General features: G+C 40.9%; 1 protein-coding gene across 3 annotated transcripts in view; it reads right to left on the reverse strand.

Moving 5' to 3' along the window:
• MEIS1 (Meis homeobox 1) overlaps positions 1-14774 on the reverse strand; it is a 132992-nt gene that overhangs the window by 55433 nt on the left and 62785 nt on the right. For 2 of the 3 annotated variants that reach the window (XM_036085923.2, XM_036085925.2), the window contains exon 8: positions 4195-4340. The exons of the other annotated variant lie outside the window; for it this stretch is intronic. In XM_036085923.2, coding sequence (XP_035941816.1) covers positions 4195-4340 — 146 coding nt within the window. The remainder of the gene's footprint in view (positions 1-4194; positions 4341-14774) is intronic. 3 annotated transcript variants of the gene reach the window in all.

Consider the following 14774-nt stretch of genomic DNA (forward strand, 5'->3'; position numbering starts at 1 on the left):
AAGTACCCAATGAGACCCCAAAGATCAGTGAAAGGAATCCAAGAGAATGTGAATGAAAATCAATTCACCTTGAGGGTCACCTCCCCAACTGGTCAATGCCAGATGTGTCGCCCCTTGCATGGTTTCTTCACCCGAACCCACAGGTGTGTATTTTAACAGCCTGCATTCTTCCTAACTTTCAAGACTCTTGGGACACACAGCAGCTCCATGCAGGAAAATATGTCACTGCATATTTTAAATAAGAACCATATTAACCGCTTTTCTATTTAGATTATATTTAAACCTGCAATATGCAATAGGGTAAATGTGCAATAGGGTAGGAAAACCAAACAAAACAGAAACCCCTTGATTTTTACCTTAAACATTGTATTTATCCCTTCTCATTTTCACTAGGCCCTTAGGCATATAGCTTTGTAACACTATGTAGCAAAAGAACTGGCAATAAGCAAAACACATCCAGTTTAAACATTAGGACATAGTAGGTTATAGTTATAGTTGGAATAACGCCTTTAAGAAGGAAAAAGAAACCTTCATGGAGCGTATGCCCCCGAACTGCCTGACTATACAGTGACTCATGCTCAAATGTTAAGGAGTTTGTAGTTGTTTGCAGTAATTTACCTTCAGGCAAATGCAAGCATTTCTATTAATGAATGCTTTTGTTTTCTTTCTAATTCTCACTTACTATCTAAATAATGTCAGTCATTCTTTTTAATTCCAGGGAATAGTTTCTTTTAAGAGACCTTCTCTAGTTATCAAACCCTGGCAAATGTTCAACTAAGACTGAGGTGGAAATTTTCATCACTGAAATTTCCTTTTACCCCATAATCACCAAAGTTTAAAATCTGTTTCCTTTTTCTTTTATTATTTTCATCATATACAAGTATTTCCAGTTTAGCTCACTAGAGACTGGGAGTCCAAGAATGATGCATTAGTTGTCTCCTTGGAGTAGTAAAATGTGCTACTGATTAAATCTACCTATGGGCAGCTACAGAACAGCACATTTTTCTGATGCAGCTGGGGTGCGAATCCAGAAAGTTTTTTTTGTTTTGTTTTGTTTTGTTTTGTTTTGTTTTGTTTTCCAGGGCCTATTCTATTCCTCCAACACATAAATGCTTGAAAGCCCTTTCAAAGGCAGGTTTTTGTTGTTGTTGCTATTTTAACTGAATAAATCCAATGTAAAGATTGACCCATTTATTTGAAAGAGAAAAAAAGAGTAGGAATTTGCTTTCAAAAAGGTATGTGAGCTTTCATAATATGCCATTTGGCATTTAAAAGATTAGTTTTTACAATTTGCTAATAAATTGTTATTGCTATTGTTTTAATTAGCCAGAGTTTCAGTCCCTCTTTTGTATCTTGCAAGATTTCAGACAGGATTTTCTAGAGAAGTTACATTAATCATATAGCAAGAATGTGATCATTTAAAATCTGTAGCAACTTCCAAATGAATTGCGCATCCCGAAGAACTCTCAGAACTTGAAATAAAGTTGCTAAAAGATTAGTACAGAGCTATCACTACTTACTTACATTTGAACAAATAACAAAACTTTCCTTAAACTCTACGGGGTTTTCCCCCATAGAATTTATTATTATCAGCTCCTGACTATAAACAATTACCTAAACAGTTTGTGCATTCCTTCAAGAAGTATAACAAGACAAGAGGAAGGGTGTTCCTGATAACTGGAGATCTAGCTGGTCTTGCAATTAGAGAAGAGGGAAGGGAATGGCTTTCATTGGGGGTAGGAAAGAGGGAGAATATTTAAATGTATCTCCTTTGTTTTTTAGGTGACATTATGAGACATTTGCTTTTTCGAGATGGTCACCATTATCGATATTTTTGTATGAGCACATGGGAGTGGAGTGGGGAAGCAGGTGGGCACGCCCAATGTGAACCACAAGGCAATTTCTGTGAGCCTTCATAGAGATGTAGACGAATGGGTTTCCCCTCCCAGGGTGGTGGTCAGGCCAGTACAGACCCCCAAACTGAAAGAAATTAGCCCAACCTCAAGAAATCAGGCAGTTTAGGAATAATTTCTAATCCAATTGCCCCAATAACATATGGACCACAAAAAGCACCGCAATGCAGGTAAGATCTTGCTGGCTGCTAAAGAAGTTTTCTGTTTTGTTTTAAGAAGATAATATAGCTCTCTGCAAGGTTCTTCCCAAGGGTATGACCTAGAAAACCAGGAAACCTGGTGGATGAATAAAAGAACTTGCTTCTCTCTCTCCTGATTCTGTCTGAACCAATATTTGATTATATTTTATTCAGGGGCATCTCAGCTTCAAGGAAAGCCAAAGCTCCTCTGTAGACTGAGATGGAGGCTGACGAAATCCATTCATTTTCTTTTTTTTTCTGTTAGTACAGGAAATAGACTCGGGTTGTAACTTCCCGGGCCACCTGATTTTGTCCCCTCCCTCCCTCATCCTCCAGATCAGGTCGGCTGGTTAGCCCCGGTGATGAAATATCAGCATGGCTGCATCAGCACCTCTGACCGACTGTCTCTTCTTATCTCCTGCTATTTATTCTTCCTCCTGTGCCCTCCATGCCCTCCGGACCCTCGCCCTTCCTTCTCCCTACCCCTTCAGTCGAGGTTGGTAATCTCAGCAGCAACCTTACACCTTGCACGAGGCAGACCTAAACTATCCACATCTGTGTAACAAGTGTCTGTAAGTAATGGCACCCGGATTGGGTTTTAGGTAAACCTTATGTGATGTTAAAATCAGCTACGCCATCTCAAGCTTCAACTAACTATTAACCAGCATTAACCAGCCTCCGAAGCTGATTCCAGAACTGTCAGTGGAGGTTAGTGGCTGTGTGGAATCACGATGGCTGGAAGAGAGAGAGGAAACTTTTTTTTTTTTTTTTAAGTTACTCCTGCTCCTCTCAGTTTTTATTTTATTCACAGATGCTGGAAAACCTGGATTAATTTATACCCTCGAGTGTTACTGGAGGCACAGCCTCTATCCAGAGGAGCAGACCCAGCGTGGCCTTCGACAGCCCCTGTGCGTCTCCCTGTAACAGTACCAGTCACTGAGGAACATAGCTCTGAAAGTGGGCAAAGGCATGAGGGTCAGCAGACCTGCGTACATCGGGGACAACACAGAATTAACCGTGATATGTACAAATAAATGACTTTCAAAAAAAGCAAACTAGGCTAAAAATGGTAACATAAAGAGTTTGCTTCTGACATTTTTCAAAAAGCCAAGATTTTTAGCATTCATTCATTTTAGGCTAGGCTAGGCGAGGCGAGGCGAGGCGAGGCTATGACCTATTTAAATTCAACCTTTGCCCCTAATAGTGAAAGTCCCCCCTGCCAACAATTTTGCTGGTTTTTAAATATTATTTTATCCATAAATTTTCATTTGGTCTTCTTCCCTGGATGTCATTAAATCAGTATGCACTTACAAAAATATCCACCAAAATATTATGATTATAAATATTTTGAACATGAAATTCATTCAGAACAATAACCAAACAAAACAAATCCCTTGGTGGCATAAAGCCCCCAATCTCCAGTTTCTCACATCTCCAGGAGAATTCCTGCAGTGAAAACAGCAATACTCACACAGACAATATAAACTGTTACTCTGCTTGAAAAGTCACAAGGGACTACACAGGAAGAGCCGACTCTATATTGCTGTTTTCCTTTACAGTTCTAAGTACAGGGACAACTTTCACTGTGCAGCCCTGACTCAGATGAATGTTTTGGAATGGCAACCAGGCCATTCAAACCACTTAAAAGCAAATTATGTGAGCATCTTGCCATTGCAACAAGATTTAAACTTTCTTGGACCGTTCGCTACAAAGGTCCACTAAAGCGTTAGAAGAAATTAAGTCCTTCTCTCTGGGGTTTGGCTGACTTTCTTCTTAGTAGGAGTTGGTTCTAAGTACCTCAGAGTCACACTGAGAAAAGCAACATCATTAACATACATACTTAAAATCACAAGTCACATGAACTCCTAAACCTTATAACTTACAGTTAACAAAATTGCAATAGTGAACTTCAAATAAAACTCCTCATTTGGGGTAAGTATCTAGGAAATTAAGTGCTAACACTTTTGTAACAACTAGGGGAACACAGTGATTTATGAAATATTCCAAGTGCAGAGGGGATCATTTTTCCCCCATTTTTTTTTCTATCACAACTGGTTCACCGTCCATATTTAGTTTACATATGTCATTTAGAATCCACTTACTGTTAGATGCTGGAACAGCCACGCCCTCATGATATTTGTGGCTACTTTGGGAAAGATGCCACGCTTTTTGTGACGCTTTTTGTCCTTATCTGGATCATCATCGTCACCTGTGCTGGGGGAAGCTACACTGTTGTCCAAGCCATCACCTGCAAACATAGTGAATCAAATTTTGACTGATGCTACCTTGACAGGCTTTATGCAAATAGAATGCCTTTGGATATAAACAAAACCGAAAGAGCAATATAAATGATTAATAGTTTATTTGGTACTGTTTTTGTTTTTTTTTTCCAAGACAAAGAGAAAGAACAAGGCCTAGGCTCAAAAGTAGTCAGGTCTAAGGAACTTCTTCCAAAGAACAGTGGGAAAGGTCAAAGGGAATGAAGGGAAATAGCCAATCTCTTCAGTAGCTTTCTTTGTTCCATGGTAATGATTCAGATGTGTACAGCTGAGACGTGGTAAGTGTAACTCCTCCTGGGGAGTTAAATATGGTGGTGGCCATGGGCAGAGGTGCTGTCCCTGCCTGGGTATTCAAACCCCACGTATGGTCGTTGATGTCAACTTGTGAGAAGATGCATTTAAGATATCAACTATTTCCACAAGCGATCTATCTTAAAACTAAAGTAGGCCATGGAGATGTAAGTAATCCATCATCTAAGCGATTTGACATAGGAATGCTTCAAATAGAATATAATTCTTCTTGTCATAAAAAGAGAGCATCAAGTTTACTAAGGGCAAAACTCCTGAAATAGTTTTTTAATTAGGAAACAATTACTGTGTAAGTCAAATAAAGTGATGTTAAACGAATAGTCAATTGGAATTGTATTACCCTAAAAATCCAGGCAGTTTCTAAAATTTCTTCTAGATTTAAATCTTTCTCATTTGAAAAGTCACCTGTTTACAAATTCCTGAATATTGGATCCTAGTCTTCCATTGATTTGTGTTATAACATTTATGTTGGTTCTTCTAGGAAATATTCTGGCTCTGTGACACAATAAAACAAAAAACGTAGTATTCCTTTTACAGTGCCATGTTTAATAAGACAAAAAATGAAATTTCAGCCCATATAACCACACCGTCCAAAACAAGTCATAAGGTACAAATGGAAACTAAGTATCTTGTGCTTGGCACAAAACTTCAGAGGGAAAACAAGCCTGGACTAAAACCACTACACTAAAAAGCAGCTTGGCTTCTGTCAAACGTGCCTCCGAGGAAGGTACCGACTTTGAGAAAGGGACAGGTGGATCCGGCCCAGGAAGAAGAGCTACAGCAGCAAGGCTTTGCCATGAGGCAACACATACATCTAAGAGCACATTCCCTGGGTTATGCACTTCACTGGAGAGCCGTGGACATGCCCCAGGAATCGGGTACTTCGGTAAGACAAGTTTCCTAGCCACTGTACATTGGAACTAGCCTCATACTCAGTTACACCGCTTCGTGAGCTTATTTCATATTCCTTATTTCTGTTACCTAAATACACTAGGTACAAATATACTTACTACCTTGATTTCAGTTATTTCAGTCTAATCGATAGTCATTATGTTGCCATTAATTGTTCCTAACAGCTCCCTCAGGAGTCCCCTGCCCATCCCCCGCAAAAAAGGAAATCGCCCCCAAATTGCCTTAACTTGTACTGAGGTAAAGTTTAAAAACTGTTGCGTGAGGAACAGACTAAATATCAACATTTCTCCTATGATTACAGCGTATGCCACACAAAACTTCTGCAGAACTTTTCTGAGGGTGAGTTTTCTTAATTTAAAAATCCATCATTTTACTGTATTTAAAAATCCATCTATTCTGTTAAAGTTCCACAGGATCATAGCTGTGCTCTCAGTGGAAAAGATCGTAAAGACCCACAGTCCCAAAGCCCTCGCTGTGTAGCAGCAGTGAAGAAAGTGCTTGGGTGACTTGCCCAAGGTCACGCAGCAGGGATGGGGCTTGCCCGACCAGACGTATCCCTAAATCAGTGCTCCTTCCACCCCCACCAAACTCTTTGCATAACCAAGTGTTTTATAAGGAGTCCCCTTGGATTTGCCTAATAAATTCCTTGAAAGTCCACTATTTAAAGAGGCTTTTTATTCAGAGAAGCAATTCACCATATAAAATAACAATTCATTAAAGAAACATGAGAAAAGAAACCAACTCAACAGCATTTAAAATTTCAATGGGCTAATCCACTTTCAATATGCAAAAGGTAACCAAGGAAAAGAAACATATTACTTGATCACTGATTAAAAATGAAAAGCTTCTAACCTAATGACAGTTTTTCACCACCTCTCCATGATTGTTTTCCACCTTAAAAAAAAAATAGCCTTTCCATCCGTCTCAAAACCCCTTCAGATTAATTTAGCAGGCAATGCCTAGTGCCTGCCTCGAAGAGAATTCATTGATAATTTATGGAAATATCTACTATAATCCAGCGGAGATGACTTTTTTCCAGCTTTGTGCATCAATAGATAATCAAGGCCTTAAAGCAGTCTTAGCTTCCCATTACCTCAGGCAAAAGAATTCCTGAAAGCATGCCTTGAGGGCACCTGAATTATATACTCCATTAGGAGAGGAAGGCTTTCTGCATTCCATGTGTAACACTCACCAGAACCTTTCCTGTTTATTTCTGCTGTATGAAAGCAGGAGCATTAGGAACAGAATTTTTTAAGTGAAGACTTATGTAGACACAATGGAGAACCCTTTCAAGCAGGAGCCAGATCACCCCCTTCAGTCCCTGGCAGTGACCTCTCCCGAATAAAAGGTTTCTATTACATCATTAGCTCAAGCCAAAAACAGCCTTGGCTTAATGCACAGTTTGTTCTTCCTACTGTTTTTAGGCAAATACAGCTACTTTACTCCCATCTGGGAGGGAAATTACACTGCTGGGTTGTAATCTAAGACAAGATTTTCATTGGAAGCAAATGCTTTCAATCCAGTGTAAATACTGGTGCATGTTCAGAAAAGCCTAAAACAATAAACCCTGCTCCTTCCCGACACAAGTTAGGGAAATGGAGAAGATGGGGAAGGAGAGGAGCATAATAAAACAGACGATTCTAAAAGCAAACACTTTCATAGATTTTAATAAATTGTTTAACCTCTTCCACTTTCTAGAATTGAAAATTGATCTCGAAACGTCTCAACCTCAGAGGAAAGTCTAAATGGTCAATTGTACCTCGAGCATTTCCATTCACTCTGCAATTTGGTACGGTCACCTCGATGCGGTCTCTGGAGGATTTATTTCCTTTTTTTATTTTTAAGATCACTAAACAAACTTGCAGAACCGCCGGCCGACCACATGGCAGCACGCAGCAGCTCTGAACCCCATTTGTAAAATGTCAGCAGTGACTTCATTCCTGGAGCTGACTTCTCCTGCCGCCAAATGAAGGCAAACTGAAAAGGTGGAAATAATCATAAAAATGATGCTAGTCCATAAACAAGCTTACAGCCTCATTAGGATAGCAGTAGGCTCCAGTGGGTGATTTATGCTCGTTTTGCTGATGCTATGAGGAAATGCCATAGGGCGACTTTAGCCAATTGCTAATGGTTTCTGACAGCTTCTTAGCAACTAGTGCAAGCAACGTTGTGGCGTTTGCTAGTGACAGAAACCGAAAATGTCATATTATCTGCCCATGTGTCATGAAGTCCGTGTGGCAATTAACTAGCAGGCCAGTGACTGAGGGGCCAGAGGCTCGCGAAAATGGCCTTTGGCTATGCAGAGGCGGCCCATGGGCCAGAGCACACACTGCCTACACAAATGCAACATTCTAATGCAGAAATCCACTTCCTTGTGACTCCCCAGCTCTGACGAGACCGGGCCGCTCAAATCCCTTTTTCCCCCCTCACTCAAGTGAAACTCTGCCCCCCACCCCCACCCCGCACTGGGCACTGGCTCTGGCCTTATGAGAAGCCTCGGAAGCAATCTGCTTTGATATGATTATCCGAATGGCTCCTTAATTGGCAATACCTGGTTCTGTGCTTTTTGGACGCTGGATTCAAAGGTGCTAGCCATTTTTCTGCTCTCTCACGAATTAGTCTAAAAGGATTGAAGCTCACTGAAGCGGACTCACTGCCTGTCAGATTGCAAGGGGCAGAGGGACTCCGCAGCAGCAAGACACTCCATGAAAAACACCAGGCTTCTAACGAGCAGGGGGAGAATCCTGGCCACACTTTCCAGTTTCCGAGCTATCAAAACCATGCACTATATGTCAAACTGTCAAACCTTTCAGCGTGGGCCATTTGCCCTTTCAAATAATATTTAAGAATTGTTTTTACAAAATTTTATAGGCCATGGTCTAGTGAAAGAGGCCAACCAACAAAGAAAGGAATTTGTACTACAATTCGTCTACGGACAATTTCTTGTGAGACCTGGTCTGTCCCTGCGGAGCAAGGCAGGTGACCTGTGGCAGCTCCCAGGCTGTCAGAGAGCTCAGATTTCAAACACGCTCAACTCAAACATCCCGAGTCGCCTATTTAAGCATGCCCAGGCATTTAGACTGTGCTATCTCGTGCCTTTCAAGGCAGAATAAAGCAGCATTTACCGTATTCAGGCCATTCAATGGGTCAGACTGACCGTGTCAGCAGGGGCTCCTCTCTGGCAGGTCAAAGCCCTGCTCCCATTTTTCCCTTCCTCCTAACGCCCTCACCCTCCCTCCCCCCGCCGCAGGACTGCCCATCCCCAAAACCTATTCTGAGCCAGGCAAAAACAAACCCCCAAAAGTGCCCAAGATTTACATCACAACAGAGAGGAACTTCCAGTGTCAGTGGGTCAGCAGGTATAAATAAAAATGGGTTGTCTGTCAGAGGGTTCTTTCTGTCCTGGAGGCAAAACTCCTAATTAGGGATCTGAACTTTCAACTGCGTGGGGCAAATGAAGGTGTAAGGTTGTGGACCTTCTTGTTTTGCTAGAAGCTGAGCTGCAAGGCACCCCAGCTTCATGACAACTCATTTACAACTTTGCATGGAGACTCCATAGTTTCTGGCCAGGTTCTCCCCTTCACTTTTGCTTTACGCATCTTCAAGTGTTTGGAAACAGAATGTTTGTTCCAGAAATGTATGTAGACTGAAAACCAAGGCCATCTGTAATCGCATCCACATCTTTCAGTACGGAGTCAATGCTATCATGTCTTGAAAGGTGTCAAAATTAAGGCCGTACAGCTTGTGTTGTAAGCTGGCTAAATTTTCATCCAGTGTTAAGGGTTTTCTCCTCTTGCCTGTTTTCTCACATAGCACACCTACAAGAGAAGATGGCGTTTCACCCCTTACATGGTGTGTAGAACATTCCTGCCCTTCCAGTGGCTGCCGGTGCAAACATCGCATCAGTACGAAGAGGTCGGGTTTCTTTTGTTGTGGAGCTATCCGAGTGTTCCAGGTTGTTAGGAAGAATGTAAAACTACCCCAAACCCACTTCTCCAGATCATGGCTGTGTCTACTTAGCCAGAAGTCAGATGGGATAATGTTTCTGTGTTATGTTAAGAGGATAAATGGTGAGAATTATAGACAACCCTTTCTCAGGAACCAGCGAAAATACTTCAGAGGTTATAAAGAAGTGTTTTGTCTTCATGGAGAATGTGTAATCGCTGCCAGAATGATTTTTCTAAAATACACATCTGATCTTATAACCCTGGCTCTTAAAATCCTGCTGTGGTTATCATTTGCCTTCAGGATAAAGGCCACACTTTTTAGCCTGGCATGGAAGGACTTTCACGTCCTTCCTCTCCGCCCCAGGGTGTTTCCAGCCCATCTGCTGCTGGGTCCCCACCCAACCCCCAGCCTCCATCTCCCTGGCAGGTGCTGCCCTCACACCTCTTCGCGGTTCCTGGTGCTAGCCCCTTTTGCAGCGTCCTTCCTGGCAAGCTCCTTGGTGACCTTTTTTAGGTTAGGTCAACTGCCATCTCCTCTAAGAAGCATGTGCTGGACTCTAGCTGTTTGGTGACACCCCTCCCCAACCCCCAATTTTTCTGTTCCTGACATTCCTCCGTCCAAACACACATCACACTCTAGCAGGACTGTTGATTTCTGTGGTCTATGTCCCCTCGGCTTGATTACATAGGATCTGTGAAAGCAAGGACAGGGTCATAGTCCCCTCTAAGATTCTCTAGCCCTGGGCTTACCCCGGTGTCCAGGGTATAGACTTGTCAATGGCATATTAAATGAATGAGCAAATGCATTTCTTGTTTCACTGCATGGAGAAAACCACAGTTTCAATTTCCAGCTGTTATACTCCTTTTTGATACATACTTAAACTCTTGAAGAATATTCACCAAGGAAAATCAGTAAAACTATAAGAAAACATAAAGGAAATGCATTCTCCAAAACTGGGACGTTTCCTTGGAATCTTTCAGCTCATCTTGGACAAAAGATGGACTGAGTGAAAGAATCAGAGTTCTTTTTAGTGTTTGTCATAGTCTCTCAGGAATACTACCTCCTTCTATTACAATTTAAAACTATTTACCGAACTAAAATTTCTTGCTGTTTGTACATTTTTCCTGAGTTCAACTCTAAAAAATAAAGCAAAAGTTTTGTTTCCCTCTGAATTTTTCCCAATGAATTAAATATATTATTTTACACGTCTCCCAGTTTTAACCTAGCAAAGAAACTCAACTGTTTCTCAGCAGACAATTTCGCCCTGAGCTCAGACTCCAGGCTCACACTTTATAGACTCAGTGCTAAATACAAAACTCTAGAACTCTGGCTTTTCCTTAGTTTTGCCAAGTCATGGATTGGCCTTCCCCACAGCATTCCTCCACACCTGCCTCAGCAATTTTTCAGCAACAGGTTATCTGAAGACCTTAGTATCTGATACTATCATACAGACTGACATGCCACAGGGTCCCTGGAGACATTAGAAAGGATCTTATACGATCAATGAAAACCTAATAAAACCCCATAAGTCTTATTACACATTTTTAGGAGAAACACAGTAGATTTCATATATCTTCAAATTTGTAGCCAATATGCAAACACACAATTGTCTACAACCAATGGTTCACTTTTGAGTTTGACTTGAATCAGGGTTCTGTTACCTTGCCCTCCCTTTTGCATCTTTTCTCATCCTTAGGTGTTTAACATTTCCTTGTTCTTAGTTCAAAGTGATTCTCAGTTGATCAAAGAAAAATAACAAAGGAAAGCACATTCTCATATGTTTTGTGTTATCACCCACGACTTCCCTGAAAATCTTGAGGTGGTTCCTTTGGAAACCAAGATAAGGAGTTATATGTTGGCACCTGCCAGGGCAGTGTGAGGTTCTAGAAGGGGCGTAAGAAATGGCCAATGTTACAGATACACTAATGGCAGTGACCGATAAGACAGAGGTAAGGAAAAGTGGGGGGGGGGGGGAGATTAAGAATAAGCAAACTTTAAATACACACATTATGGCACTTACAAAAAGAAATGTCTAGGTACATTTCCCCAGGTTGGCTTTACAGAGATTTGCCATGAAGCTTTTCCTTTCTCGTTGACTTAGGTCTGTTAAATAGTGACAAATACTTGTTAATAGTTAGCCCCTGTGGAAGCAGCTCACAGCCTTATTCTGCCCTTTAGTGGATTCCTGATATCACAGAAACCTAACGGGAGAAATAGAGCCTCGGAGCCTGGAGAAAGTAACTCTCTCAATGAACGAAGTAACTCCTTTTCTAGAAAGTAAAGTGCAGACTTTAAAAATGAGCCCTCACAGAGGTAACCGTCTTTTGCATAAGCGGTTACTCTTACCATTCATTTATTCTTTTGACAGAAATGTACTGAATTCTATGTCCCAAACACTATGTCAACCATGAGGGACACAAATGGTGAACAAAATCAGAAAGAGTCCCTGTTTCTGTGGAGCTTTCCAGGTAGAGGCCACAGATGTGAAACAAAATAATCACAGTGATAAAAGTACGACTGTACTCAATCAGAAAGAAATATAAGTCTGTGAGCGTTGAAACAAAGGAAACGGACTGAGGAGGAATCTGGAGCAGAATCTGAAGGGTGGCGAAAGTCAAGTGGGGGTGGGGAGCAGCCTAAAAGGGCAGAGAGCAGAGAAAGGATTGCAGGCCACAGGAACAGCAGGTACAAAGGCCCTGTGTCTGGAAGCGTGACACAACCACAGAATTGAACCTGGGAACGTAGGACCACGTGAAGCTGGAAAGGTGAGCGAAGCAAGACCACTCAGGGCCTCGTGGGCCATGGTCAGGATTTAGGTGTTTGTCCCTAGGGTTCTGAGTAGAGGCCCACACACATACTTCTGTGGCATCATGAGTGTCCTCTCCGTCGCATGCCCCAATATTACCTAAATGTTACCAAATAAAGCCTCATTCCCCAGTGTTTCTTTCTAGTTCAACCTAACAAAGCACCTGATTCCAAATTAAGATGGGGGAATGAAGGACAATGGAAAAGCAATGAGTCCATTTGGGTAGACCCCAGTGTAGGCACAGATCACACTCTGAAGTTAATCTGTAAATAGGGCATTTGGACATTGGAACATATTTTCACATAGAAGCAAGTTATGAATGGTGTTGGGTCCTAAGGCTTGCTCATCAAAGCCAAAGTAATTCATTAAGTGAATAAAGTTCTGACATCTGAGCTCTAGGTGCAGGAAGTCAGGAAGTATAAGAAGAAGGAGGAAGATGAGTTTTTTTTCTCCTATTTCTGTACACAGAATCAGCCTGGGGAAATATTAAAGTATGTGTAAGTGCCTTTAGTACCTCCTTTTCTATACATCACCTTCACTGCTCAGCATCCATCTCCTGGAGTTTCCCAGCATCCCAGCACCTTGTAGGGACACCTGGCCTCCCACTGTGGACACCCCACCCAGACCTAACCTTTTCCTGCTCTGAGTTCACACCATCTCCCAACAACCCAAATACCCAGCCTTTCGGTCTAGTTGGTCTAAGCCAGGCCTATTGAGGTAGAAAGCGATCTGCAAGCACTAATGGAGACTCAGCAAGAAAAACCGATACCCCCTCACCTTCCCAGAAATGTGGGCATCTTTGAAAGAAAATTTGTTAATGCAAATGAACCTTTAAATGGCAGAATTTTAGGTAGAGTAGTAAGTAAAGTTTAAAAAAAAAAAATACAGCTGGTGCTGGGAAAGTTTTGTTGTTGTTGTTGTTGTTGTTTGAATCAGCAGATGCCAGCCTTTCAGAAGAGCCCAGGATCAAGTTCCCAAACTTGTCCTTACATCCCTCCACCCTCAACCACTCCGCCCTTGCTCATTCCTCCTGCATTTGGGAAGCCACGCATCTCTCACCTTGCTCAGTGTTTCTTTCTTTTTCACAGAAACTGTGGTGACAGTGAATGGGTCCTGGGGGTGCACAGCAGTGAAAATAGCAGTAAGAGATCTTGGTTGAACATTTGTGTGTATATGGAGGACATTCCGATAATCTGGGTGTTTATAACTCAGAGATTGCCAACCCGTTGGAATAAATTTGGAATAACTCCTTTACTACAAATAAATGCACTCTATTAACCATCTATCACTTCATGATTCTTCATGGAGACCACAAACCATGTATAAAACATAGCAGGGTAAAAAATATGAAAAGAATCCAACCAAATAACTGAGACCCAGAATAAAAATGTTCACTGGATTTTTATGAAACACAAAGAAAATCTGTTGAATTATATTAATATGCCACTGATAGAAGTGAAGGAAGAAATAGGACTTTCCAAATTCATGGAAAGTAAGAATTGTCAGTCGGAGTTGGTCAGTGTTCATATTTGTAGTTTCCTTAAGATTTATTTTCTGTACATGTTCCTATGAGTAAAGTACCGTGGACAGATACAGGATGCACCAAGAAATCGGCTAAATTTTCCAAGTTTTTTTTTTTTTTAAATCATTGTACTTTGTTCTTTTGAGATAGGAATACCTTTTTCTAGTAATTCAATATGACTTTTTGACTTGAATTCCCCTCAGGGGAACAACAGCAAATTAGTTACCTACACGCAGAGGACAAACAGCAATGATGAATAGGAAAGAAAAAAAAAAAACACAGATTTTACTCATTTTTCATCCATTCAGCATTTTTTTTTTTTTTTACAACTAAACACCATGGAAAATCCCTGCAAAAACAGCATAACTTCTTAATGAAGTCTTAGAAACTTCAGGATGTGAGTGCATTGCAAGATATTACTGAAATCTTTTTATTTATACTAACAGTAAAACAAAATGGAAATCCCCCAATCTTTTTCTAAGAAAAAAAGAAAGAAAATATGCTTACAATTGCAAAGGTAAAACAGTGCAAAAGTCATAAACTTTTGTTTTGAATCAACATCTCAGAAAGCATTTGAGGAACGAGTATTTTACCTTTTTAATGTTATTATAGTAATGCATGCCAAATTCCTTGAGATTCCTCCCAAAATAAATAAATCATATATTAACAAATGGCCACAAAATTCTATTTAACCATGAAAATAAATCCCTTAGTCAGAACAAAAACAAAAAACAAATGCCACACATGGGGTCTTATAGACAAGCAGACACACACACACACACACACACACAGAAACATATACACACACACACCCCATTTACTTTTGTGAGATCCTCAAATGCTTGCCATATAATTTGTTTTTAAACTTTTATATACTCTGCATGTGTGTGTGTGTGTATATATATA

This window comes from Halichoerus grypus, chromosome 10, assembly GCF_964656455.1.
Source record: "Halichoerus grypus chromosome 10, mHalGry1.hap1.1, whole genome shotgun sequence".
In the NCBI taxonomy this organism is placed as follows: Eukaryota; Metazoa; Chordata; class Mammalia; order Carnivora; family Phocidae; genus Halichoerus; species Halichoerus grypus.